The 25,155-nt window shown below is 33.4% G+C and overlaps 3 protein-coding genes and 1 long non-coding RNA gene across 11 annotated transcripts; 2 read left to right on the plus strand and 2 right to left on the minus strand.

Annotated features, from left to right (window-relative positions):
- Nucleotides 1–1,097: 1,097 nt before the first annotated feature.
- LOC149511228 (uncharacterized) lies at nucleotides 1,098–3,057 on the minus strand. The gene is made up of 3 exons (XR_016334224.1): nucleotides 2,654–3,057; nucleotides 2,297–2,499; nucleotides 1,098–2,163 (listed from the first exon to the last, which is right to left on the minus strand). It is a non-coding gene; the product is annotated as an uncharacterized LOC149511228 (long non-coding RNA).
- A 5,254-nt stretch (nucleotides 3,058–8,311) lies between these two features.
- On the minus strand, nucleotides 8,312–17,536 carry LOC149511229 (uncharacterized). Of its 7 annotated transcripts, none has more exons than XM_089755939.1 (3): nucleotides 17,142–17,536; nucleotides 9,706–9,783; nucleotides 8,312–8,493 (listed from the first exon to the last, which is right to left on the minus strand). In XM_089755939.1, exons 1-3 carry the CDS (start codon nucleotides 17,421–17,423, stop codon nucleotides 8,470–8,472), a joined length of 384 nt encoding a protein of 127 aa, XP_089612065.1. In that variant the 5' UTR covers nucleotides 17,424–17,536; the 3' UTR covers nucleotides 8,312–8,469. The 7 variants fall into 7 exon arrangements, with proteins under 7 accessions (XP_089612065.1, XP_089612062.1, XP_089612066.1 ...); XM_089755936.1 differs by having other exon boundaries at nucleotides 8,312–8,675; XM_089755940.1 differs by having other exon boundaries at nucleotides 8,312–8,734.
- LOC111274135 (G-type lectin S-receptor-like serine/threonine-protein kinase CES101) lies at nucleotides 11,621–15,949 on the plus strand. Its single transcript, XM_089755933.1, has 7 exons — nucleotides 11,621–13,010; nucleotides 13,502–13,615; nucleotides 13,693–13,871; nucleotides 13,958–14,168; nucleotides 14,281–14,518; nucleotides 14,633–14,783; nucleotides 15,217–15,949. Exons 1-7 carry the CDS (start codon nucleotides 11,789–11,791, stop codon nucleotides 15,523–15,525), a joined length of 2,424 nt encoding a protein of 807 aa, XP_089612059.1. The 5' UTR covers nucleotides 11,621–11,788; the 3' UTR covers nucleotides 15,526–15,949.
- Nucleotides 17,537–19,395: 1,859 nt separating the features above from the next.
- Nucleotides 19,396–23,560, plus strand: LOC149511230 (G-type lectin S-receptor-like serine/threonine-protein kinase CES101). 2 transcript variants are annotated; one of them, XM_089755934.1, is made up of 7 exons: nucleotides 19,397–20,760; nucleotides 21,328–21,429; nucleotides 21,508–21,686; nucleotides 21,773–21,983; nucleotides 22,096–22,333; nucleotides 22,448–22,598; nucleotides 23,076–23,560. In XM_089755934.1, exons 1-7 carry the CDS (start codon nucleotides 19,545–19,547, stop codon nucleotides 23,382–23,384), a joined length of 2,406 nt encoding a protein of 801 aa, XP_089612060.1. In that variant the 5' UTR covers nucleotides 19,397–19,544; the 3' UTR covers nucleotides 23,385–23,560. The 2 variants fall into 2 exon arrangements, with proteins under 2 accessions (XP_089612061.1, XP_089612060.1); XM_089755935.1 differs by lacking the exon at nucleotides 21,328–21,429 and having other exon boundaries at nucleotides 19,396–20,760.
- Nucleotides 23,561–25,155: the final 1,595 nt, after the last annotated feature.

Below are 25,155 nucleotides of genomic sequence, written 5' to 3' on the forward strand. Positions count from 1 at the left end.
AAGAAGAGATAATTTTCTTGGCTTGAAGCAGATGAATTAACCCTTACGCAAATGGAGTAGATGAAGAAAAGAAAGTCAAGGCAAATGAGCAAGGCTGTCGTCTTCAAGCATATCTATGAGGTAAAGGTGTACCAATTTAGAAAGTTCATGCATGAAGGGAATATAGCATATGGTCCATAGACAGCTAGCAATCAGTTGGCTATGCATGGATCGGAGGCCGGAAATTATTAAAGCATGAGTAAGTGAATTGGTTGTTTGGTTTGTTATTAGTTGGAGTTAAGTTATCAAACTTTTGGATCCGTCAAAATGAAGTTTTGGTGACCATATCATTAGCTGGAATATTGTTACGTACCGGCATCGATCAGGTGAAATACTGCAACAAGTCACAGGAAAACTACAAATATCAATGCCTTCGACTTGATAGCAAGAAGGTAGTCAATGTTAACACTTAATATTATTGATTAATTATTGAATTTGTCATGTTTCACATTTCACATTAATGACAAAGGAAAGGCAAAGATCTTGGTTCACAAAAGTTTATGAAATTAATTTCTATTGAATAGGTTTAAATATAGTTTTCGATGTCCAAATTTATTGTGGTTATTCACATTGAAAGACTTGGAAAGCAAACATATATCGTCACAAAGCTTCGGAATTGTTACTTCAGTGTATGCTTGATACTAAATATCTCATCCAGATAAATAAATAATGAGAGTGAAGTAAGAATATGGATGATAAGGGCATATTATTCGGTGTATAGGATATAAATATTATTATTTTCCAATCACGATCCTAAATTTAAGAGTGTAATTAAATCGTAATTTAGTTAATTATCAAGATACTTGTCATATGAACTATATAGAATATATATTTGCAATTTCCAGGATAACTTCTTCCACAAAACAGGAAATTATTCCATGTGAATCTAACAGAGCTTTTGATTGACAACTTGTGCTACTAAATCAACTTCGCTTTTGACCCTAAACGCGGTTCTTACAATGGAAAATGCCGTGTCTACACTTGTACTAATGGATGACAGTGATTACTATAAATTTGAAGAGAAGGAAAGACAATGATGGATGAACATATTGGTCCTCCAGCATAGACTTGAGATGGTTTTGGCCTCACAATTAATCTAACAAAGCATTTTGATTGCTGGATATATATAAGCATGATATGAACATTCTGATCTAAGACAAAAGCTAGTGAGTTCACTAATTGCTGATGTTTTGTTGATTGAGAATGGGGAGATGAGGGTTTATGTCTTAATATATTCTTAATAAATAAGACGAGAGAAAGTTATCCCATTACGTGGGTCAAGCTCAATGAGTTTTCACTTTACACCAGTAATTAAATAAAGTAGTTAGATCGGAGTAATGGAAAATTATTCCCCTCCTTAAGCCTCATTCATGAGCCACTGACCTGCCTAATCCTAACTCCCCACCATTCCCGGTTCCAGAGAAAACGTTTTGAGCTTCAAGGCTTCAAGGCTTCAAGTAAGGGCTGACCAGTGACCATTGGTACTAGACTACAAAACAGGCAACCTGTGCCCAGAGTTTCGGGCTTTCAAGCCCTTTAGTTTTGGACCTAGTACTTAGTAATTCATTCGTTATTTAGTTATTATTTCTGCGGTAGGGTCAAATTTTATTTGGGTTTTTATAAGAGGATGTTTCAGTCCATAATATGTTGGGTGGTGGCCCGACGATGAGAGTTTGAGCAGGCTTCGGCCTAGGCCAATCTGATCATGGAATTTGATTGATGAAACCTTAATCAAACTGACAACATAATCAAGCGTTTCTTAGCAGTGGGGCATATATCCAAAAGAGTCAACTCCATTTCCATGGGTCCAGGACTCTAGGCAAACAAGGACAAACCTATCTGATTCATTCCCAAAAGATGTGAAAAAAAACCTCCATAGGCACAATTCAAGTCACAAGGGAACACAACAGAGAAAGAAAAACAAAGGATCCAGCTATTGGAATTTCATTATCAGAGCTTTAGGGTACATCATACCCTCTGCAAATATTCTCTACGATGATTAATTTCAAGTCCTAATTCTTCTCACTGATCTTGCAGCTCTCTCTTCAAGAATATAACATGCGCTACATAAAACTCACCTATCCATCAACTGATACGATCCTAGAAAAATGATCCAAGCTCGTTCTGGAAAACAAAAATGGGCGTAAAAAAGTGTTACTATTACCCACCTAATGGCCCTATATATTCTAAGAATACCAATATATAGGTAACCATATATGATCGGAAATGAAAATAAGGGCTGGATATATGCTACTACCAAAAACATCTCAACAGGCTGATGAGGAAGTGGAACAAGTAGTTTTCTCGATCGAGCAACTCGCGTCGAACCAATCTTTCTAAGTTGAGGTTTCGCGGTAGAAGATCGCTGTAATAAAGCAACGTTGTGAAAGAGGCTGCTGGATGAACCACTAGCGCTGTTACTAGCCTTGCTAGTGTGCGGACCATAAGCGGCATGAGAGACTGCGAAAATATCACCAACATTATCAAGAGTAGGCTTCAATCAATGGCAGAAGACAATACTACATTTATCATTGCAGTTTTAAGAAAATTCCCACAAAACTTGGGTACAAAAATGGAGAGAAAAAAATGAAACAATGCGAGGGAGAGTGCATACCATGATTTACTCTGACCAACAATCGATATTTGATCTAATGATTTTTACCCTTCTGAAAATTACCAATCAGAAAGATTAGTTGATTGAAGAGAAATTTGTGGAAATGGAGTGAATCCAGGAGGTGAGGAGCAGAGACAGGGTTGGTTGATAAGCAACTAGATTCTTTCAAAATTTTCCTAGCTGCCAATCTTCAGCTGATGTTCATACCTACCCTTCTCTCAGAGTCAACCCCTGCAAAACTGTTAAAGTTGCTGATACAACGACTGAGAAACCAACACCAATGAATTTATTAGAAGCCCGAATTGGGTTAGTCATCAACCCCGCTAAATCCTTAGCAAGTAACAACAAATGACAGAGGCCTCGATGTTTATGTATATGTCTTTTGCTAGTGTACCTTATCGATTTCCTACACAAAAAATTAACTGATTTGACATTCTTATCGAGGAGCCTGTATAAAACTCATAATTCAGGAATATGATCAAACAACCCTTAAACAGGGGGCTAACACATGGTTTTAATTCTTAGAGAATCTTTGTTTTTTTTTTTTTTTTTTTTCTGTAGATTTGCTTTCATTTCTTGTTTTAAGTTCGAGGAATAATAGGAGGGTGTGACTTGCTTTGTTTACCCTTTCATTGAAGTGGCTATATTTAGTGAATAACCATTTTAACTTTTAAGTTGATATTATTTAAAAAATATTCTTGATCCAAAGTAAATGTTGATCACTACCTCTTATAGAATTAATTTTAAATTTATTTATTTCATATTTAATTTATATAAAATATAAAAAAAAATTTATATTATAATTTGTATCGATATCTTAAATATAAAATAAAATATTTTTACTTTTTAAAACTCATTTAATTTTTGTAAAAATTTTAAATTATATTATATTTATTTTTTTCATATCATATAATTATATCGTATTTAAAATTATCAAATTTAATTAATTCAAGTAATAATCTAAATTTTTATACAAATTGCACGCTTTAAACAAATCTCAATTACATGGATAGAATATCGCTACATATTAATATTATTAGGTTGGCCATTACGGTTAAGGGTTTAAAAAATGTGAGGATTTACAAACGGAGCCCATGGTTTTCTGGAGTCCAATTTTTAAAAGGAGGGGGTTGATTGTTTTAATAATGTTTTTTAGGAATGTTAGGGACACGCAGATACTTTCAGGCACTTGAGTAATTAAACTGCCACGTTGTCTCATGTTTCAAAATAGAGATCGATAACTTTCAATAACCGGTTATTCAACTTCCAAGGCGTCTTTACTTATTTATTAATAAAAAATAGTTCTGTACTTGACAGATGATGTTGCTTGCACAGAAAAAGCTGTCTTGTATGCGTAGAAGAAATAGGTAAAGCATCATGAATTCATGTTTTATTGAATTCTTTTTCTTTCTAATCGATTCAGTATAAATTCAAGTTTGCTTCTTTTTTTTTCTTTTATTTTGATTCACTTGGCAATCTGTCAAGTTTATTTTTACTTTTATACTCATAATTTGGTTTAACTCTTTTTTAAATGGTCTTTTACTTCTAAAATTCAAAATGCTTGGTTCCTTCTAAAAGCAATTAAACCAATAAAGCGCTGGAAATGAAATTTTTATGGTGCCATGGCTGTGTCGTCGGAGATGGACAAGGCATGAGCTAATGAAGCTGCGATGGCTCCAGTCAAGCACCATAGTTCTTCCTGATTTGGCCTATTAGAGCTTTCAGTCTCGACTTTAAAAGATGAAGAAACGTGGCACTTTATATGCTCAAAGTCTCCAAAAACGTTTGTGGGAGGACTGCCCTTAGCATTCCTCATGTTTTTTAATCTCGAGTGCTCTGCATATCTCCTTTGAATATATATAACTTTGTACTCTATGTTCACTTCTTTTTTATTTGATAAAGAAGAATAATAAATAACTGGTATCTTAAGTAAACAGAAGAAAAACAATCAATACCATAAATTCTATTTCTTTAGGCTCCGTTTGCTTATATATATTTTTGCTATTTAGTTTTTATTTTACAAAAAATAATAAAATACAAAGAGTAAAAAATAATAAATAGCAAAAAGCATATAATAAGGGAAGTTGAGTGTTGTGAGAATCCAAGGCAAAACAATGGGAATTGTCCTGGCTGGCGTTAGAGTCGAGATTTCCTTTTGGATATCACACAACTCGCCCCGTATGATTGTCATCATTCTCCACAAGAGGCATGGGGTATTCGATTATTCCTACTTTAACAGAAAGGATTGTTCTTAACTCTACAGTACTGCAAAGTAATGGCTTTCATAATTTTTGTTAACAATTTCTACTTACAATTCATGGAAAGTGAACTCCAGGAAAGCGAATTCCGGGCTGGTGCTATTAAGTGAATCTCCGGTAGCAGACCAGAAAGTCAAAAGAATGATAGTGGAAATGAACTGCGTATCTTCAGCTTTTACAAGGAGTCTGTTCTGGGTGACTTACCCCTGGTCGAGACTTTCAGCAAGTTCAGGACAAGGTCTTGTAGAATTCGAGAATCAAGCATACTAATCATGTAAAGCTCCTTGTCCATGGTTTCTGCATTCAAGAAGATGAGGAAATATCATTATTCTATGATTACATGCCAAACAAAAGCTTGTACTCCTTTCTTTTTGGTAAGCCATCCTAAGCACTTGGCCAATCCTTCAACTTGACAACTGATGGAGTTTATGCTTTGCTAAACTATGCGCTCCATGTGTTATATAACATGCATAAAATGCAAAGAAGAAGGTCTGCCTGTGGCTATAAATTTCTGAGAAAACTAACACTTCCTACTAAATATATAACTATATAATCTATTAACAATATTTTATTAATAAAATTTTTCTAACTTTTAATTTATTGAATTTAATTAGGGGATTGAAAAGTGAATTTCAAGGTGGATGGATACAATTCTATTGTTAAATCTGATGATGGATTATTAAAATATTTTTATGTTCATTTATTCTATACTATAATTTCCTTTGAATGTTTTTTATACATGACAGTCACCAAGCATTATTACTTCAAATATAAATGCTTAAAAAAAAATTTGTTGGGCAAAAAAAAAATTCATAATAAAGAGTTAGAAAAAAAATAATGATATTCATTTAAGCATTTGTAAGAGAGACTAATTAAAAATTGAAAATTGCCAAACTTTTTGAAAAAGAATTTACTTAAAAAAAAAAAAAAAAAACAAGAAAAATAAAGTGTTGGGCGGAGGCGGCTTCTTATGGTTTGACGCGGCAACTAATCACGTGCAAAGCGCGTGCCAAATAACTTTCTCTATTTATACGGGCATTTTAGGAGATTCCCAATAATAGTATTCTAGGGTTAGGGCGTTTATTTTTCTGGTTCTCAGATCTCACCGAATTTCTGTCGCAAGCCCTGACCCTAAAATCCCAGCCATGTCGTCCAAGCAAGGTACTCTCTTTGACACATTCAAAGATCTCGACTTTGCTTATTTCGATGCTTCAAATTTCTCAGCAGAAAATTTTTTTTCGATACCTGTTATTTTCAAAGTTTTGATTTTCTTTTTGTTTTTCTCTTGGGTATTTTTTAGGTGGCAAAATGAAGCCTTTGAAGCAACCCAAATCTGATAAGAAAGAATACGACGAGGTATTATAATTATTTATATTATTTGAATCGATCTATTATGTAAAACAAAATATATATTTGCATATCGTGGGTTATATTATAATTTTTTTTTGTGTGTTTGGTTTAATTCTTTAAAATTTACGTACAGAATTGAAAGAAAATCGTTTTAACCTAATGAAATTTGTGCTAGGTATATTGTGAATTGCAGACTATTCCATCTGAGAATTCAATGGCTTTTTCAGATATTAGGGGCTAAATTATGCTGTATTTTTTAGATTAAATTATGTATATTCATGGTCTTATGCCAAGATTGTATCTTCCCAAAGAATCTTGCCGGTAAAGAAATTTTATTTGGAGGCATTTTTCTAATCTCAATTTATTTGTTCTTGCACAGCATGATTTGGCTAACATTCAGAAAAAGAAGGAAGAAGAGAAGGTGAGATGTTGGTTTTGTGACTCGTGCATTTTTGTTGTTTTTCTCTTTAGTTCTTTTCTCTTTTTAAGGAGGTTTTGTGAATCATCAATCTGGTTTGATCTTTGTGATGAGCAGGCACTTAAGGAGCTGAGATCAAAGGCACAACAAAAGGGTTCATTTGGTGGTGCCGGTCTTAAGAAGAGTGGGAAGAAATGAGGGTATAAAACCCCAGATAAACAGAAACTATCGAGTCTTGTGTTGTGAGTAAAACTTATATTATGTTGACATCTTATATTTCTAGCGTGATGGCCGAGGGCACTGTTTGGGATGATTTGATGATTCTCTAGTTTCAAACTGAACTTGCTATTAAATCTTGTGTGGGATGTCGTTATGTAAAACTTAATAAATTTAAGTTCTACGTTTGTGCTTTTGTCTGTGTGTTCCCATATCTCCTATAGCTGTCTTTTATAAATCTCACGAACAAGAGCCAAGAATCAGGTTAGTTGAAGGAGGGAGAGGGGTAGATTTGGGGTTCAACCAGTAGCGAGGGAAGGGGTCACTTCCTTGAATTGAATAGTTCGTTCAAAAAATTCATCTACCTGATTGATGAGCCATCAGACATTTGCTAATGCTTGTGAGTCTGATTCCTTAAGCATGCGGGACAGTCAGTCCCTTCTTGATTGATGCCTCCTGAATCTTCATTTGACAGGTCTTCCATCTTGATTGCATAATAGGTTCTGTTTTTATGCTCAATGGGGATGATCTGATAAACTTGTTTCACGCATGAATTATCATAATACAACTCAATATTTGATCTCCCACGAGTGTCACTCATGATTTGATACAGGTAGTGAACATTTAGCACATTAACTTTCATTTCAATCTATAAAATTAAAAAACTGTGAATAAAGGTGCTAAGGGCCCGATTGGATTCTTCTGGCCGGTGATGTGCACTTAGGCCAGCTTTTTTGCTCAATCGCACCGTCTATCATGTTTGGATAACATGATCTGCAGCGCAATTCAATCTTTAGCCCGAGCTGAAGCTCAAGTGGTGGACTGGAAAAAAAAGGTTCGGTGGACCACAGACGAATGCATTGGACTCTTTTATACTCATTAAAAATTTTTTACCTCCATTATACCAGATGAGTTTTTACTTGCTAAAAGCCTAACATCTGTTTCTTAATACACCCGAAATAATGTTTCATTATTTATTAAATAAAATTTTAAAGATTTTAAATGTTAAATAACATTAACATATACATAAAAATAATTTTCTAATATCGAATACAAAAGTATTATTTGATATAAAAATAAACTAATTAATTTTTAAGTTATTAACAAAAATGTTATTTGATATAAAATAATTTTAATAATTTTTAATTACTTATTAATTTGAAGAATATCAAATATATATTATAAAATTTATTATATATAAATTTTAATCTAAGATCCAAATGATCATTTTCTTTTCTAACAATATTTCATTTCGGCGTGCGTTTGCATTTAAACTCATATCTCTCCATTGATTTTATCCTCACCACTCCAATAATATGGTTTTGTTTTTGTTTTTTAAACCCTTCCAATCTATTTTTTTACCTCAATATTACATGCATTCACAATAAATAACAAACCACAAAGTAAACACCGAGATTATAGAAAGAGACCAACGATTAGGAAAAATATGGCTAGTCTATAACTCGCCAGAACCATTCCAGTGGTTGTATCCCAGTTAACAGGAAGCAAGGGAAGTAAAAACAAAGCTATTAGTCGCCAAGATTGTTAGCTCCATCAGTAGATAAGCAATGTGCTCAGTGATCTTCAAGACTTTCCAACTTTCCACAAGATGCCATGTACCATAAAGTAAACCAAGTTGAAATCCACACCAAAGGTGATATAAATATAACAAAGGCTCTACAATTCATGCTGTACCAGTGTTTCTATTGCCATAATAATGGAAAACATACACATCTCTGAAGGAAATTTTGGATGAAATCATGCCTGTCAAACTTAAGATCTGAACGATGAATCATTCATAGGCATTCTTTAAGCAAGTTATATATTGCCATCCTGTAACTGACATGCCACAAAAGCCTTTATACCTTGTGGTTGGAAAACCAAACAAGCTCAAAGTCCAGAATCACTATAATGACTTCATTGTCATGTAATATTGAATGCACTTCTCCAATAATATACAAGTTAGAAGAACACATCCATTGGTTACAATTACATTTAAAAATGTGCAAAACTATAAAACAGTTGTTATATCAGCATAAATCATAGGTCAAAACACAGATGAGGCAACATATTACCATTATGAATTCAAAAACCATTCAATGGAAGACAAGACAAAAGTAGCGCTTTGATGAATGATGACCTAAAGAGTAGAAGACGCACTATCACATTACACTTGAAAGATCATAGTGAGAAGGAAATAATATTTCAGATCAAATGTTGGAACTTGCAGCAAAATAGTACACCACTGTCTTGAATGAAAATCAAAACTAAGCTCAATCACATCCCTACCCTCTAGTGCAATAAAAATGAAGGGTTCCCTGCCCAACAAATTATGTGGTCTGTTCATCACATTCTAAGCATAGCTATCCTCAATCACACAGTGATAGAACTAAACATGATTTATGAAAACATCATTATATTGTCATGCAATCAAATTGCCCATCAACCTACCAGAGACATTCATAGTCCAACATCAGGTTTCACAAATTAAAATTCTTTGTTCGAAGAGCTCCAGTTCAAACATTTGTACTGATATAACTCAGACCCAACTCCTAGAAACAAGGGAGAGTCAGCAATTATTGGTTTTGATAGCAAAATATAGCAAATTTCATTGTCTTATACAAACCTAAATCACCCACCATCAAAGAAATTTGTATATAAAAAAGGATCTCTTACTAAATTATAAATTCAATGAATTTTTTCCAAGCACACCAACCTCATACAACCTAAAACAAAAACAAAATATTTCTAAAGCCTTCAAAAAGAAATTTAAAGAAGGAAGAAAACAAAGAGATTTGTAGAAGACTTACTATGGGGAAATCGACGAGGAGCGACGAGTCATTTTCTCTTCCTCCGGAGCCATGCAAACAACATGTCTCTACCGTACGCTGTAACTCGTAAGAAGATTTCGACGAAAAGAAGACGGCGGCAAGACATACAGACAGGTAAAATTGTGAGTCAGAAGTTGAAATTTCAAGTAAGAGCTTCATGTTGAAATAGAATTAGAACAGGGAAACAAAGAAGAAGAAGAAATCAGAGAGGGTTTTGTCACTGTAGCTGTTTTTAGCAACGCCGTCACTGTGTTGCGGTTGCCGCTGCCTCTCCGCTAATTTTCAATTTGTTTGTTGAATTTATTTTGACAGAAACCAACTTTGGGTTGATGGATCATGGGTAGGGGAAATGGGTTGGATTTGAGGCTTTAGAATTTAGGAGCAAAAGAAGCTTATAAACCATGATATTGGATTTTAGGGGAGCCCGTGATAGAAACATGATGATCTTTTAAGAAGGAAAAAGGTTGGAATTAAAAAGATTTAGATGACGATAAATATTACAATAGATTAATTTTAAAAAATATTAGATTCTGACAGCTGTATAAATGTAAAAAGATTTTTCTTTATTTTTTATCATTGTAAAATAATTTTTTTTATTTTTTAATAAGTTACATAATTATCAAGATATAATATAAAACTAATTAAAAAATAAAAAAAAGACACAAATATCAAAAATCGTTTCACGCCCCAACTTCCTATGCTTAACTATCCATTAGATTTGCCCAAAGGTTGAGCTTGTTTTGTTTGTTAATCAAGAAAAACCCCTGTTTATATATTTTCAGTCACAGTGTCTCCTTGGCTGTAATATATATTTTACATATCTATATATATATATATATATATATAATATTAAATCACCGTATAAAATATTAAATTATTAATTTCAAAAATCATAATTCAAATCTTGAATTATAACAATCAATAAAACTAATGATGGTTGTTGGAAATTCATGGGTAAAATTATCAATTTTCATATCCAATAAAATTTATGAAACCCATTTAAATCAATTTATCATAACAACTTGAGTTAGTGATTAGATTTTTTTTTTTCCTTAAAGATCTCAACCGATTTATCATTACAACTTGAGTTATCTTTTTCTTTTTTTCTCAAAGAATTATTATCAAAATGAATGCATCACCAATTTCCATTTCCAATAAAATCTACGAAACCCATCTCAATCAATTTATCAAAAAACTACTAAGTGGATTTCTTTGTTGAGTTTACCGATCAGAGTAAAAAGAGATTTTCACCTAAATATATAATAGATAAGTCAAGGTTACTCACATTAATTCTATCTATTTAACAACGTCATAGATTAAAATTGTACGGAATTCAATTACATTAGTGCAAAATTAAAAGTTTGTTACACTTTTTTTAACCTTTAAATCTTAATAAAATGAAGGCCAGGTTCCACTATTAAAAATTTTACACTTTTTTTTTTTAAATATTTGAATCATACAAAATTTTAAAAGGCTGGAGTTTGGCCAAAATTAAAGTGCTAATGAACCACACCTGTAATTAAAATAAATTAATTGGCAAAGAAATTGGACTCAATCTCAACTCACCACATACCCACTTGATTTGGCTAAGCACAAATATTTAATTATGAATGTAAAAGTGCATAACTTATGATTAAATAAAAAAAAAAAAAAAGCGTGATTGTAGAACTTTCGTATGAGTCCTAGGTGTGATTGTAATATATATATATATATATATATATATATATATATATATAGAGAGAGAGAGAGAGAGAGAGGCAATGAACGTTCTTTTAAAAAAAAAAGCAATTAACGTTTCTTCCATGCTAAACGAAAATCAGTAGCCAGGCTAGTGACACCTTCCTGGTAACTTCACCTAATGTTCAACTTTCAAACCGCGTATCAAGTACTGTCGAAAAACATAATAAGTCATTGAACAGAAAAGTGAAACTTGAAACAATACGAGAATTAAATTTCCTGGCACTGTCAAAGAATAAGAGCATCCAGCAGACTAGCATTTTAGCATAGAGAATCACTTACTAGCTAATTTATCCATCTCTGATTCCCCAACTTCAATCAATTAATGGCTAACAAAGCAAGAGAACTAATCTTCCTTGTCAGTCTATTCACTCACCTTTTTTTAGTCAGCTCATCGGCTCTAGAGGCAGACACATTAGCGCAAGTTCGACAGCTAAAGGATTCAGACTCGGAGCATCTGGTCTCTGCGGGGGGGACTTTCAGATTAGGATTCTTTAGTCCCGGGACGTCCAGTAATCGGTACCTAGGAATATGGTACAACCAGCCAGCAGATGGAAGGGAAACTCAAATTACAGATAGAAAGGCTGTCTGGGTTGCCAATCGAAACGCCCCATTATATGATAAATCTGGGATCCTAATGATAGATGAAGTTGGCAATTTGAAAATTTCGCGTGGTGGAAGCAGTCCCTTTCTATTATCTTCTGCTCAAACAGATGGTAATTTAAGTGCTACGCTACTGGATTCTGGTAATTTTATACTCAAGGAGCTGAGTTCAGATGGTTCTACCAAGCAGATTTTGTGGCAAAGCTTTGATTATCCGACAGACACACTTCTTCCAGGCATGAAACTCGGAATTAACTTCAAAACTGGGCACAACTGGTCACTAACTTCCTGGATCACCAATGAAGTTCCGGCCACTGGCTCTTTTACCTTGGGCGGAGACCCTAGTGGTGCAAGCCAATTGATCATCTCGTGGCAAGGAAAGAGCTTTTGGATCAGCGGGCTTTGGAGGAACCGTAGCAAGCATTTCGATCTAGCCCCAAAATTGTCCCATGAATCTGACCACGAGTTTAGCTACACTAAAAATGAGAATGAGAGCTACTTCTCCTTTTCCGTGAATAGAAACCACACAGTGTCCAGATATATGATTGCATCTTCAGGTGAAATCCTGCAGAGGTCAATGGAAGCCCCTTTTGGGGGATGTGGCTCAAGCAACTTCGAATCTTTCTTGTTTTCACCATCATACAACCATCCAGGTTGCATGGGGAAGCACACAAAGCCAAAGTGCAGGGAAAATTCTACCATGGTACAGTCTAAGCGCGGCAAAACTTTCCCTATAGGCAAAATCAAGTTTGATGAATATTACAATCTTAGTCTTTATGATTGTGGTGCCAAGTGCTTCAACGATTGTTCTTGTATTGCATTTGCTTCTGATAACCAAAAGGCCAGTTGTGAGATCTGGAGCGAAGGATTGAGTTCCAAAAGCTACTCCCTTTCTCATAAAGAAACGCGGCAGCTTTACTTAATGGACAACTCTACCGATAGTGGTAAGGTCATTCTCGGATAATATAGCATTTCTCTCATTCTTGTCAACAATCAATATAAATCTTATTTTACACATCCAGAGTCTTTTCAGATTACACCTAATGAATTAATTATGGACCAACTATTATCACTGTGCTTTTGCAAGTCCGATAATCGAGGCATTGTACTTCCATTCTCAATAAAAACTGTTCCTTCACCTGCAATTCTTTTCTTACAATCTTATAATTGTCTGATCATAATAAAAAATTATATAAAAATTCACCACTAATAACCATGTTTTGATAGAATAACTTTAAATTTTGATTGGTTAATTATAATACAATTATTGTAGATGATACCGACACTAGTTCTATCGTGGCACAAGAGGATATTTGCATCTCCAGGTCTTAGGAATCGCTGCTTGTCAATGGGCATTAGAAAGAAACAAGCTTGTAAATACTTTAAATGGTAGTAGATTATGGAACATGACAGTTTTACTTGCTTGCTAATGTAGAAGGGTGGCAGGTTCCAGGATTCATGTTATTCATGGTTCCACTGATGATTCTTTGCTTTGCCTTTATCTCAATCTTGGTTTTTCTCATAGTGAAAGAAATTATGAGACCAAAAGGTACATTTTTAAAGGCTAATTTCAATTAATCATTATTTTCTCACTATTTATCTTAATTAAAGCAAATATATTTATAGGAGATGAAGCAGAAGTAGAGATGTTATTAAATGAGCTAGGGGCTAGTGGCAGAAATAAAGAAGAAGGAAAGAAAAAACGTCAGTCGCAGTTTTTCAGCCTTGCAACAATAGCACAAGCCACTAACAACTTTGAAGTTACAAATAAACTTGGACAAGGTGGGTTTGGATCCGTTTACAAGGTATGCTCAAAAACCATTTAGCTTTCTTAGGAATTGCTGAGTACCTGTTAACTTGATACTCTGGCTAAATATTTAATTTTTTCAAGGGGAAATTACCCAATGGTCAAGAAATAGCAGTAAAAAGGCTTTCAAGCAGTTCTGGGCAAGGACTGGTTGAGTTCAGAAATGAAGCTGTTTTGATTGCAAAACTGCAACACAGAAATCTTGTTAGTCTTGAAGGTTGCTGCCTTGAGAAAGAAGAAAAGATGCTAATCTACGAGTACATGCCGAATAAAAGCTTGGATTTCTTACTCTTTGGTTAGAATAAACGTTAAAAACTTTTTACGCCCATAAGTTTTGCTTCTTTCTTTGAGTATTTGTTGATTGCATGCATCTATATATTATTCAAATGAATTATTACTTCTCTTAGATCCTCATCCGAAGAATGTCTTGGATTGGAAAACACGTTATAACATCATCCAAGGTGTTGGTCAAGGCCTTCTTTACCTTCATGAATATTCAAGATTGAGAGTAATACACAGAGATCTCAAGGCTAGTAACATATTACTTGATGATGAAATGAATCCTAAAATATCAGATTTTGGCATGGCTAGAATTTTCGGGCATCACGACTCTCAAGCAAACACAAATAGGATAGTTGGAACATAGTAAGTATATATTGCATCTACAATTAGCACATGCACTGAAAACCAAATCAAATTAGTGAGGACATAGTTTGCAGCTTCAAAAGTTTGAATTTTGTTTACTGAATACCAATGCAGTGGTTATATGTCACCGGAGTATGCTATGGATGGCATTTACTCAACAAAGTCAGATATTTTCAGTTTCGGAGTTCTGTTGCTGGAGATTCTAAGTGGCAGGAAGAATACTAGTTTCCATCGTCTTAGTGGACCACTCAGCCTTATAGGATATGTAAGTTCAGCAAAATCTCGCATGACCTTTTTTTCGGAATAGCCTATATTCTTTTATTGTATTGCATTCAACTAAATTCTTATTTTATGATTTTTACCCAAAATATTATTCTATGATTTTTATGACGAGAAAATGTAATGAGACACACATGATCTTAACAATCCTTAAGCTCAAGACCAGCTAGCATCCTTCGCACTTGTAACTTGTAACAGTTGACATGACTTTTTTAACACGAGGAAATTGACATTATCATGATCATATTTTAATTTAGGAGTAATATTTTCCCATTTAGCCATGATAATATAAATGCCACGTCAGCATCCACTTATGCAAAAGATGTCAGGTGGCTACGAGCTCAATAGCCCGCTGTCAATGTGACATGATCGATTGCATGCCTTGAACAGTATTTATAAGAGATCTGAAATTATTTCAGGCGTGGGAGCTGTGGAGGGAGGACAGATCTTTGGAGCTAATTGATCCATCATTAGGTGACTCATATCCGAATGATGAAGTGATGAGGTGCATACATGTGGGTCTCCTATGTGTACAAGACAACCCAGTTGATAGACCACCTATTCTAGATGCCTTATCCATGATATGCAGCGAAGGTAATCAACTAGCTGTACCCAAACGACCAGCATATCACTATGGCTGGAACAGGGAAGAGGGAGGTATAGTAGAATGTGACTCGGAGAATTTTTCACCGAATAAAGTATCAGTTACAGAGATGGAAGCCCGATAAGAAGAGCAACTTTGTTAGACCAACCAGACTCAGTTGCAGCATTCTCAGAAACTAAATAAAAAGATTATAAATGCGTTTTTGTTTTTCATAATATTGCTTGCTACGACTAGATGAATGAACTTACCCTGTATGGCCAACAAAAAAGGAAAAGAGAGGACAATCAGCTGACCCCGTAAATGATATTCCTTCGGGAACAAATTCTCAGGCATAATGGTGACTCATAGGTGACAGATGTGGTTCCATTGCTAATGATATTTCAGCTGTTGGCCTTGCACTAATGTGGCTATTTTGGTAAGGAAACACGAAAGACTAAAGAGAATTCTTCCTCTGCTTGCCATTAAAGAACAGTGGAGCTTAGACTCGTGTCTTTTTAATGTATGCTACAATTTGTTATTATATTAACACTACTTTCCTGTTAGTCAACGTTTATGGCTAGCAAAAATGGTTACTTTCAGGATATTTTGAAGTTTTGAGAAGATGATGATTCAAATGATTCAACTTGTTTTCACACCTAAAGAGCTTTTAAACGAAATTGCTAATGGCAAAAATGGTTTTTTAGGATATTTTGAAGTTTTGAGATGATGATGATGATCTAGCTCCATTTTTTACTGCTTTTGGGATGAAATGGTTTAGAACAAAATTTAACAATCCAATTAAATATACAATTTTCCAATTGTAGGGAATCTATAATTTAAATAATTTATTTTGCTTAATTTTATCTGATCAGATGTTTGTTAATTTGCCATACCTGCTAACGACCTTGATCTGCTTTAAAAAAATTTTATAAATTCATGCTGATGTATTTTAATGTCATTTTATTATAGTTGTTTAATTCTGCATGAATTTACCATTATGTGAATAGTTTGAATTTCTCTATTTTCTAACTTGTGCAATTTTATCAACGTACATTTAATTTTAAAACAAATTTATTACTAATAATTTTAGAATAAATTCAATCAAAATGAAACAATTTAAGAATATTTCTTACTACATTAAAATTCAAAACACAATTTTAAAAAATACTTTTAATTTTAGATAAAAATGTCATGTTTTAGCATTATATTTAACAGAAATACAATGATGAGAAAAGAAAAATCAATAAAATTTTTTAAAAAATAGACGTTAGCTTCATGAATGTTTTCTTCATGCCATCTTTTTTTTTTTTCCTTTTCTTTTTCTTAATTATAGAAAATTTTCTATCGAATATTTTATAAACATTTCTCGATTGTTACGTTTGATCAAATTCATTTGAAAATCAGAAATATTGAGATAAATTTGCTCCAAAATTAAAAGTATAATAATAAAATAGCATCGATTGACAAATGAGGCATAATTTTGAAACATTCATTTTTTTCTTTTTGGTCAATAGTCAGTCATTATTGGTTTTGGTAGCAAAATTTAGCAAATTTCATTTTCTTAAACAAACCCAAATCAACCACAATCAAATAAATTTTTATATAAAAAAAAAGGGTCTCTTACTAAAGAATATAAATTAAATGAAATTTTTCCAAGCACACCAATCTCATACAACCTTAAACAAAAGCAAAATATTTCTCAGCCTTCAAAAAAAATAATTTAAAGAAGGAAGGAAACGAAGAGATTTGTAAAAGACTTACTATGGGGAAATCGAGAGGGAAGCGATGAGTCATTTTCCCTTCCTCGGGAACCATGCAAACTACATGTCTCTTCCGTACGCTGCATCTCGTAAGAAGGTTTCGACGAAAAGAACGCGGTGGCAAGACATACAGACAGGTAAAATTGAGAGTCAGAAGTTGAAATTTAATGTAAGAGCTTGATGTTGAAGTACAATTAGAACAGGGACACGAAGAAAAAGAAGAAGAAGAAGAAGAAGAAATCAAAGAGCGTTTTGTCATTGTAGCTGCTGTTAGAAACGCCATCACTGTGTTGCGGTTGCCGCTGCCTCTCCTCTATTTTACTCTGCTGAATTTATTTTGAAAGAAACCGAGTCTGGTTTGATGGATCATGGGTAGGGGAAATGGGTTAGATTTGAGGCTTTAGAATTTAGGCTCAACAAGAAGGCTATAGACCATGATATTGGATTGTGAGGGAGCCCATGATAGAAACATGATGATCTATTTAGAAGGAAAAAGGTTGGAATTAAACAGATTTTAGAGGACGATAAACATTGTTTGGTTAGTCAACACTACTGTGATTTGTTAATAAAAGAATATTAATTTTTTATTTTAATAATCAAGATTTAATTAATTTCAAAATTTTAGATTATAACAGCTGTTTAATATGTAAAAAGACTTTTTTACCTTTTATCATTGTAAAATAATTTTTTTTACCTTTTAATCAGCACAAGTTACATAATAATCAAGATATAATATAAAATTAATAAAAAAATATAAAGAAAAAAAACACAAATATGAAAAATCGTTTCACGCCCTAACTTCCTATGATAACTATCCCCAGAGGTTGAGCTTGTTTATTAATCAAGGAAAACCTCTGTTTATATATTTTCGGTCACCATGTCTCCTTGGTTGTAAAAGTCATTCATACTCAACTTTTATGTAAATTTCATAATTATTTTAACTCTTTATAATAATTGAGTGCAATAAATTTATTTTTATTATATAGTAATGTATTATTATCACAAAACATTTGATTAATCCTTGTTACACTAAACCACTTAAATTATCCTTAGTTGGACATGAAATTTATTTGAAACTCATTGATTATGTAAATTTCAAAATTATTTTAACTTTTTATAAATAATTAAATGGAATAAATTTCTTTTTTTATATTATTGTTTATTTAAATATAATAGTAATATTATTAAACATTATATACTTCTTTTAACATTAAATCATTGTGATTTGTTAGCAAAATATTAAATTGTTAATTTCAAAAATTATGATTCAAATTTTTTATGGTGACAATCTCTTAAACTAACGATGTTTATTGAAAATCCAAGCGTAGTATTATCACTTTTCACATCCAATAAAAATTATGAAACCTAGCTAAATCAATTGATCATGACAACTAGAGTTACCAATTAGATTTCTTCTTCAAAGATCTCAACCAATTTATCAATACAACTTGAGTTACTAATTAGATTTTTTTTTTCTCTCAAAGAATTATAATCAAAATGAATGCATCACCAATTTCCATTTCCAAAATAAATCAATGAAACCCACCTCAATAAAATTATCAAAACGAGCTACTAAGTGGATTTCTTTGTTGAGTTTACTGAACAAAGTAAAAAGAGATTTTCACCAAAGTAATAGATTAAGTCTATCTATCTAACTTCATCATACATTAACAGTGTAAGGGATTTAATTACATTAGTGTTAATTAAAGGCTTCATACATTTTTTTTTTTACTTTTAAATCTTAATAAAATGAAAGCCAGGATCCACTATTAAACATTTTACACTTTTTTTTTAAATATTTGAATCTTAGAAACAATAGAAGGCTAGAGTTTGGCCACAATTAAAGTGCTAGAACTACACTCGTAATTAAAATAAATTAATTGGCAAAGAAATTTACTCAATCTCCAATCACCACATACCCACTTGATTTGGCTGAGCACAAATATTTAATTATGACTGGAAAAGTGCATAACTTATGATTAAACAACAAAAAGCGTGACTACGGAACTTTTGTATGAGTCTTAGGTTTGATTGTAAAATATACATTCACACACACACATATATATATATATATATATATTTATATACATACGAGGCAATGAACGTTTTTTCCAAAAAAAAAAAAGCAGTCATCGTTTCCTCCGTGCCAAAGGAAAATCAGTACCCAAGCTAGTGACACCTTCCTGGTAACTTCACCTAATGTTCAACTTTCAAACCGCGTATCAAGTACCTTAAAAAAAAAATAATAGAACATGGAACAGAAAAGTCAAACTTGAAACAATACGAGAATAAAATTTCCTGGCACTGTCAAAGGATAAGAGCATCCAGCAGGCTAGCATTTTAGCATAGAGAATCACTTACTAGCTAATTTATCCATCTCTGATCCCCCAACTTCAATCAATTAATGGCTAACAAAGGAAGAGAACTAATCTTCCTTATCAGTCTATTCACTTACCTTTTTTTAGTCAGCTCATCGGCTCTAGAGGCAGACACATTAGCGCAAGGTCGACAGCTGAAGGATTCAGACTCAGAGTATCTGGTCTCTGCTGGGGGGACTTTCAGGTTAGGATTCTTCAGTCCGGGGACGTCCAGTAATCGGTACCTAGGAATATGGTACAACCAGCAAGCAGATGGAAGGGAAACTCAAATTACAGATAGAAAGGCTGTCTGGGTTGCCAATCGAAACGCCCCATTATATGATAAATCTGGGATCCTAATGATAGATGAAGTTGGCAATTTGAAAATTTCGCATGGTGGAGGCAGTCCCTTTCTATTATCTTCTGCTCAAACAGATGGTAATTTAAGTGCTACGCTATTCGATTCTGGTAATTTTATACTCAAGGAGCTGAGTTCAGATGGTTCTACCAAGCAGATTTTGTGGCAAAGCTTTGATTATCCGACAGACACACTTCTTCCAGGCATGAAACTCGGAATTAACTTCAAAACTGGGCACAACTGGTCACTAACTTCCTGGATCAGCAATGAAGTTCCTGCCACTGGCTCTTTTACCTTGGGCGGAGACCCTAGTGGTGCAAGCCAATTGATCATCTCGTGGCAAGGAAAGAGCTTTTGGATCAGCGGGCTTTGGCGGAACCGCAGCAAGCATTTCGATCTAGCCCCAAAATTGTCCTATGAATCTGACCACGAGTTTAGCTACACTAAAAATGAGAATGAGAGCTACTTCTCCTTTTCCGTGAATAGAAACCACACAATGTCAAGATATATGATTGCATCTTCAGGTGAAGTCCTGGAGAGGTCAATGGAAGCCCCTTTTGGGGGATGTGGCTTTAGCTACTCAGAATCTCTCGTGTTTTCACCATCATACAACCGTCCCGGTTGCATGGGGCAGCAAACAATGCCAGGGTGCAGGAAAGATTTTTCCATGAGACGGTTTAAGCGCAGCAAAACGTTCCCTAAAGACAAATTCAAGTATGATGAATACTACAATCTTAGTCTTTATGATTGTGGTGCCAAGTGCTTCAGGGATTGTTCTTGTATTGCATTTGCTTCTGATAACCAAACGGCCAGTTGTGAGATCTGGAGCAAAGGATTGAGCTCCAAAATCTACTCCCTTTCTCATAAAGAAACGCGGCAGCTTTACTTAATGGACAATCCCACTAGTAAGTCATGCTCAGATTATAGCATTTCTCTCATTCTTCTAAACAATCAATATAAGTCTTATTTTACACGTCCAGAGTCCTTTCAGATTACACCAAATGAATTAATTATGAGTCAATTGACACCATTCTGGGCCAACTATTATCATTGTGCTTTTTGCAAGTCCGATAATTGACACATAGCACATCCCTTTTGAATAAAAATTGATCCTTCACCTGCAATTCTTTTCTTAGAATTCATCATAATAAAAAATTATATAAATATTCACCACTTATAAATGTAGACTTCATATAATATTTTGATAGTCTCTGCTTAACTTCAAATTTTGATTGGTTAATTATAGTACAATTATTGTACTAACCAAAAAATTGTAATACAATTATTGTAACTGATATGCTTCCTCAAACAATAAATTACCAACACTAGTTCTACTGTTGCACGAGTATATCTGCATCTCCAGGTCTTAGGAATCGCTGCTTGTCAATGCCATTAGAAAGAAAAAAGCATGCAAATACTTTAAACGGTAGTAGATTATGGAACATGACGGTTTTACTTGCTTGTTAATGTAGAAATGTGGCTGTTTTCTAAATTCATGGTTCCACTGATTCTATGCTTCGCCTTCATCTCAATCTTGGTTTTTCTCATTGTGAAAGAACTTATTAGACCAAAAGGTAAATTTTTTAAAGGCTAATTTCAATTAATCATTATTTTCTCAGTATTTATCTTAATTAAAGCAAATATATTTATAGGAGATGAAGCAGAAGTAGAGATGTTATTAAATGAGCTAGGGGCTAGCGGCAGAAATAAGGAGGAAGGAAAAAAAAAACGTGAGTTACAGTTTTTCAGCCTTGCAACAATAGCACATGCCACGAACAACTTTGCAGCTACAAATAAACTTGGACAAGGTGGGTTTGGATCCGTTTACAAGGTATGCTCAAAAACCATTTAGCTTTGTTGGGAATTGCTGAGTAGCCGTTAACTTGATACTCTGGCTAAATATTTAATTTTTTCAAGGGGAAATTACCCGATGGTCAAGAAATAGCAGTAAAGAGGCTTTCAAGCAATTCTGGGCAAGGACTGGTTGAGTTCAGAAATGAAGCTGTTTTAATAGCTAAACTGCAACACAGAAATCTTGTTAGTCTTGAAGGTTGCTGCCTTGAGAAAGAAGAAAAGATGCTAATCTACGAGTACATGCCGAATAAAAGCTTGGATTTCTTCCTCTTTGGTTAGAATAAACGTTAAAAACCTTTTACGCCCATAAGTTTTGCTTCTTTCTTTGAGTAGTTGTTGATTGCATGCATCTATTTATTATTCAAATGAATTATTACTTCTCTTAGATCCTCAACAGAAGAATGTTTTGGATTGGAAAACACGTTATAACATCATCCAAGGTGTTGGTCAAGGCCTTCTTTACCTTCACGAATATTCAAGATTGAGAGTAATACACAGAGATCTCAAGGCTAGTAACATATTACTTGATGATGAAATGAATCCTAAAATATCAGATTTTGGCATGGCTAGAATTTTTGGGCATCACGAGTCTGAAGCAAACACAAATAGGATAGTTGGAACATAGTAAGTATATATTGCATCTACAACTAGCACGTGCTCTAAAAACCAAATCAAATTAATGAGGACATAGTTTGCAGCTTCAAAAGTTTGAATTTTGTTTACTGAATACCAATGCAGTGGTTATATGTCTCCGGAGTATGCTATGGATGGCATTTACTCAACAAAATCAGATATTTTCAGTTTCGGAGTTCTGTTGCTGGAGATTCTAAGTGGCAGGAAGAATACTAGTTTCCATGGTCTTAGTGGACCACTCAGCCTTATAGGATATGTAAGTTCAGCAAAATCTAGCATGACCCTTTTTTCCATAGGGTTAAATATTAAATAAGTTCATGAACTATATCAAAATTTTCGGAATAGCCCATGTTCTTTTATTGCATTGCATTCAACTAAATCCTTATTTTATGATTTTTACCCAAATATTATGCTATGATTTTATGACGAGAAAATGTAACGAGACACATATGATCTTAACAATCCTTAAGCTCAAGACCAGCTAGCATCCTTCGCACTTGTAACTAGTAACGGTTGACATGACTTTTTTAACTTGAGGAAATTGACTTTATAATGATAATGTTTTAATTTAGGAGTAAAATTTTCCATTTAGCCATGATAATATAAAAGTCACGTCAGCATCCACTTATGCAAAAGATGTCAGGTGGCTACGAGCTTAATAGCCCGCTGTCAATGTGACATGATCGATTGTATGCCTTGAACGGTATTTATAAGAGATCTGAAATTGTTTCAGGCATGGGAGCTATGGAGGGAGGACAGATCTTTGGAGCTGATTGATCCATCATTAGGTGACTCATATCCGAATGATGAAGCGATGAGATGCATACATGTGGGTCTCCTATGTGTACAAGACAATCCAGTTGACAGACCAGCTGTTATAGATGCCTTATCCATGATATACAGTGAAGGTAATCAACTAGCCATACCCAAAGGACTAGCATATCACTATGGCTGGAACAGGGAGGAGGCAGGTAGAGTAGAATGTGACTTGGAGAATTTTTCACCGAATGAAGTATCAATTACAGAGATGGAAGCCCGATGAGAAAGAGCAACTTTGTTAAACCAACGAGATAATTCTTGTTTTGGTAAGGAAACACGAAAGGCTGAAGATAATTCTTGCTCTGCTTGCCATTAAAGAACAGTGGAGCTTAGGCTCATGTCTTTTTAATGTATACTACAATTTGATAGTTATATTAACAGTACTTTCCTGTTTGTCAACCTTTATAGCTAGCAAAAATGGTTAGGATATTTTGAAGTTTTGAGACGATGATGATTCAAATGATACAACTTTTTTTCACACCTAAAGAGCTTTTAAAAGAAATTGCTAATAGCAAAAATGGTTTTTTTAGGATAGTTTGAAGTTTGGAGATGATGATGATCTAGCTCCGTTTTTTACAGTTTTTGGGATGAAGTGGCTTAGAACAAAATTTAACAATCCAATTAAATATACAATTTTCCAATTGTAGGGAGTCTATAATTTACATAATTTATTTTGCTTAATTTTATCTGACCAGATGTTTGTTAATTTGCCATACCTGCTAACGACCTTGACCTACATTAAAATTTTTTTTTTATAAATTCATGCTGATGTATTTTAATGTCACTTTATTATAGTTATTTAATTCTGCATGAATTTACTATTATGTGAATAGTTTGAATTTCTCTATTTTCTAAGTTGTGCAATTTTATCAACGTACATTTAATTTTAAAACAAATTTATTACTAATAATTTTAGAATAAATTCAATTAAAATGAAAGAATTTAAGAATATTTCGTACTACATTAAAATTTAAGATACAATTTTAAAAAATACTTTTAATCTTAGATAAAAATATCGTGTTTTAGCGTTATATTTAATAGAAAATACAGTGATGAGAAAAGAAAAATAAATAAAATTTAAAAAAAAAAAAGACGTTAGCTTCGTGCATATTTTGAGCAAGGAAATGAAGAAGAAGAAGAAATCGATGAGGGTTTATAAATATTTAAATTATAAATTTATTAATTAATATAATATTTAAAAAATTATTTATATATTATATGTTATTAATTAAAATTAATTATATAAAAAATAAGTATTATATTAATTAATAAATTTATAATTCAAATATTATTTTAAAATATATCACATTAAACATTTAATTGTAATTCAAAAATCATTCCAAACATTAATCACATTCATTTTTCTTCGATGGAAGGATTAAAGAGATATTGAAATTTTACTATATTTATAATAATCAATAGGAAGTGTCTAGTCCTGTTAATGGAAGGAAAAAAAAAAGTGACAATTTGAAGAAATACTTTTGCTTTATTTAATTCTTCAACAAATGATTATGAGACAAATGTTGAATAACTCCAAATAAGTTTTGAGGAAGTTTGCCCAGTTCCAAATCATCAACTCCTTCAGGTCAGGCTCCGACGTATCTAAGAACAAAAATCCAGAACGGAAGAACTTAAGAGACTTCAAGTTCAATGATAAGACTACATGCAACTTATCTCATCCCATCTTTACTTGGCATTTGGCAACATCATGATTGCTTTAAGACAGTTCCATGTAATTATCATGTGCTTTCCCACGCGGCCTGTCTCTGACGTGGCCCACTCCTGATGGTCTTTTCGGTGTGGGTGGCCTGGCCTGGCCTGGCTTCCACACCCAATCAAGAAATCTCCTTTCCTGACTGCAGCTTATGTCATCCTCCTCCGCCTAACAATACAAAACTGCAACAAATTTTCCCAAAACAAAATGTGTCAAATCACACCACTTGCAAGTTGCAACAATCCCCCACTTTTTCTCATCCTTTCCATGCAATTCCTAG

The sequence above is a fragment of the Durio zibethinus genome, chromosome 26 (assembly GCF_047325235.1).
Source record: "Durio zibethinus cultivar Kanyao isolate XHJ-2024 chromosome 26, ASM4732523v1, whole genome shotgun sequence".
Lineage (NCBI taxonomy): Eukaryota > Viridiplantae > Streptophyta > Magnoliopsida > Malvales > Malvaceae > Durio > Durio zibethinus.

Bases quoted from the DNA above. Each gene is read 5' to 3' on its own strand.
- LOC149511230 (XM_089755934.1), top strand. From the start codon at position 19,545: ATGGCTAACAAAGGAAGAGAACTAATCTTCCTTATCAGTCTATTCACT. The intron at 20,761-21,327 runs GTAAGTCATGCT...TTGTTAATGTAG, and splicing joins CTTAATGGACAATCCCACTA to AAATGTGGCTGTTTTCTAAA. The intron at 21,430-21,507 runs GTAAATTTTTTA...ATATATTTATAG, and splicing joins AGAACTTATTAGACCAAAAG to GAGATGAAGCAGAAGTAGAG.
- LOC111274135 (XM_089755933.1), top strand. From the start codon at position 11,789: ATGGCTAACAAAGCAAGAGAACTAATCTTCCTTGTCAGTCTATTCACT. The intron at 13,011-13,501 runs GTAAGGTCATTC...TTGCTAATGTAG, and splicing joins GGACAACTCTACCGATAGTG to AAGGGTGGCAGGTTCCAGGA. The intron at 13,616-13,692 runs GTACATTTTTAA...ATATATTTATAG, and splicing joins AGAAATTATGAGACCAAAAG to GAGATGAAGCAGAAGTAGAG.
- LOC149511229 (XM_089755936.1), bottom strand. From the start codon at position 17,423: ATGGCGTTTCTAACAGCAGCTACAATGACAAAACGCTCTTTGATTTCT. The intron at 9,784-17,141 runs GTAAGTCTTTTA...TACGAGTTACAG, and splicing joins TCCCTCTCGATTTCCCCATA to CGTACGGTAGAGACATGTTG. The intron at 8,676-9,705 runs GTAAGTCTTCTA...TTCATCGTTCAG, and splicing joins TCCTCGTCGATTTCCCCATA to ATCTTAAGTTTGACAGGCAT.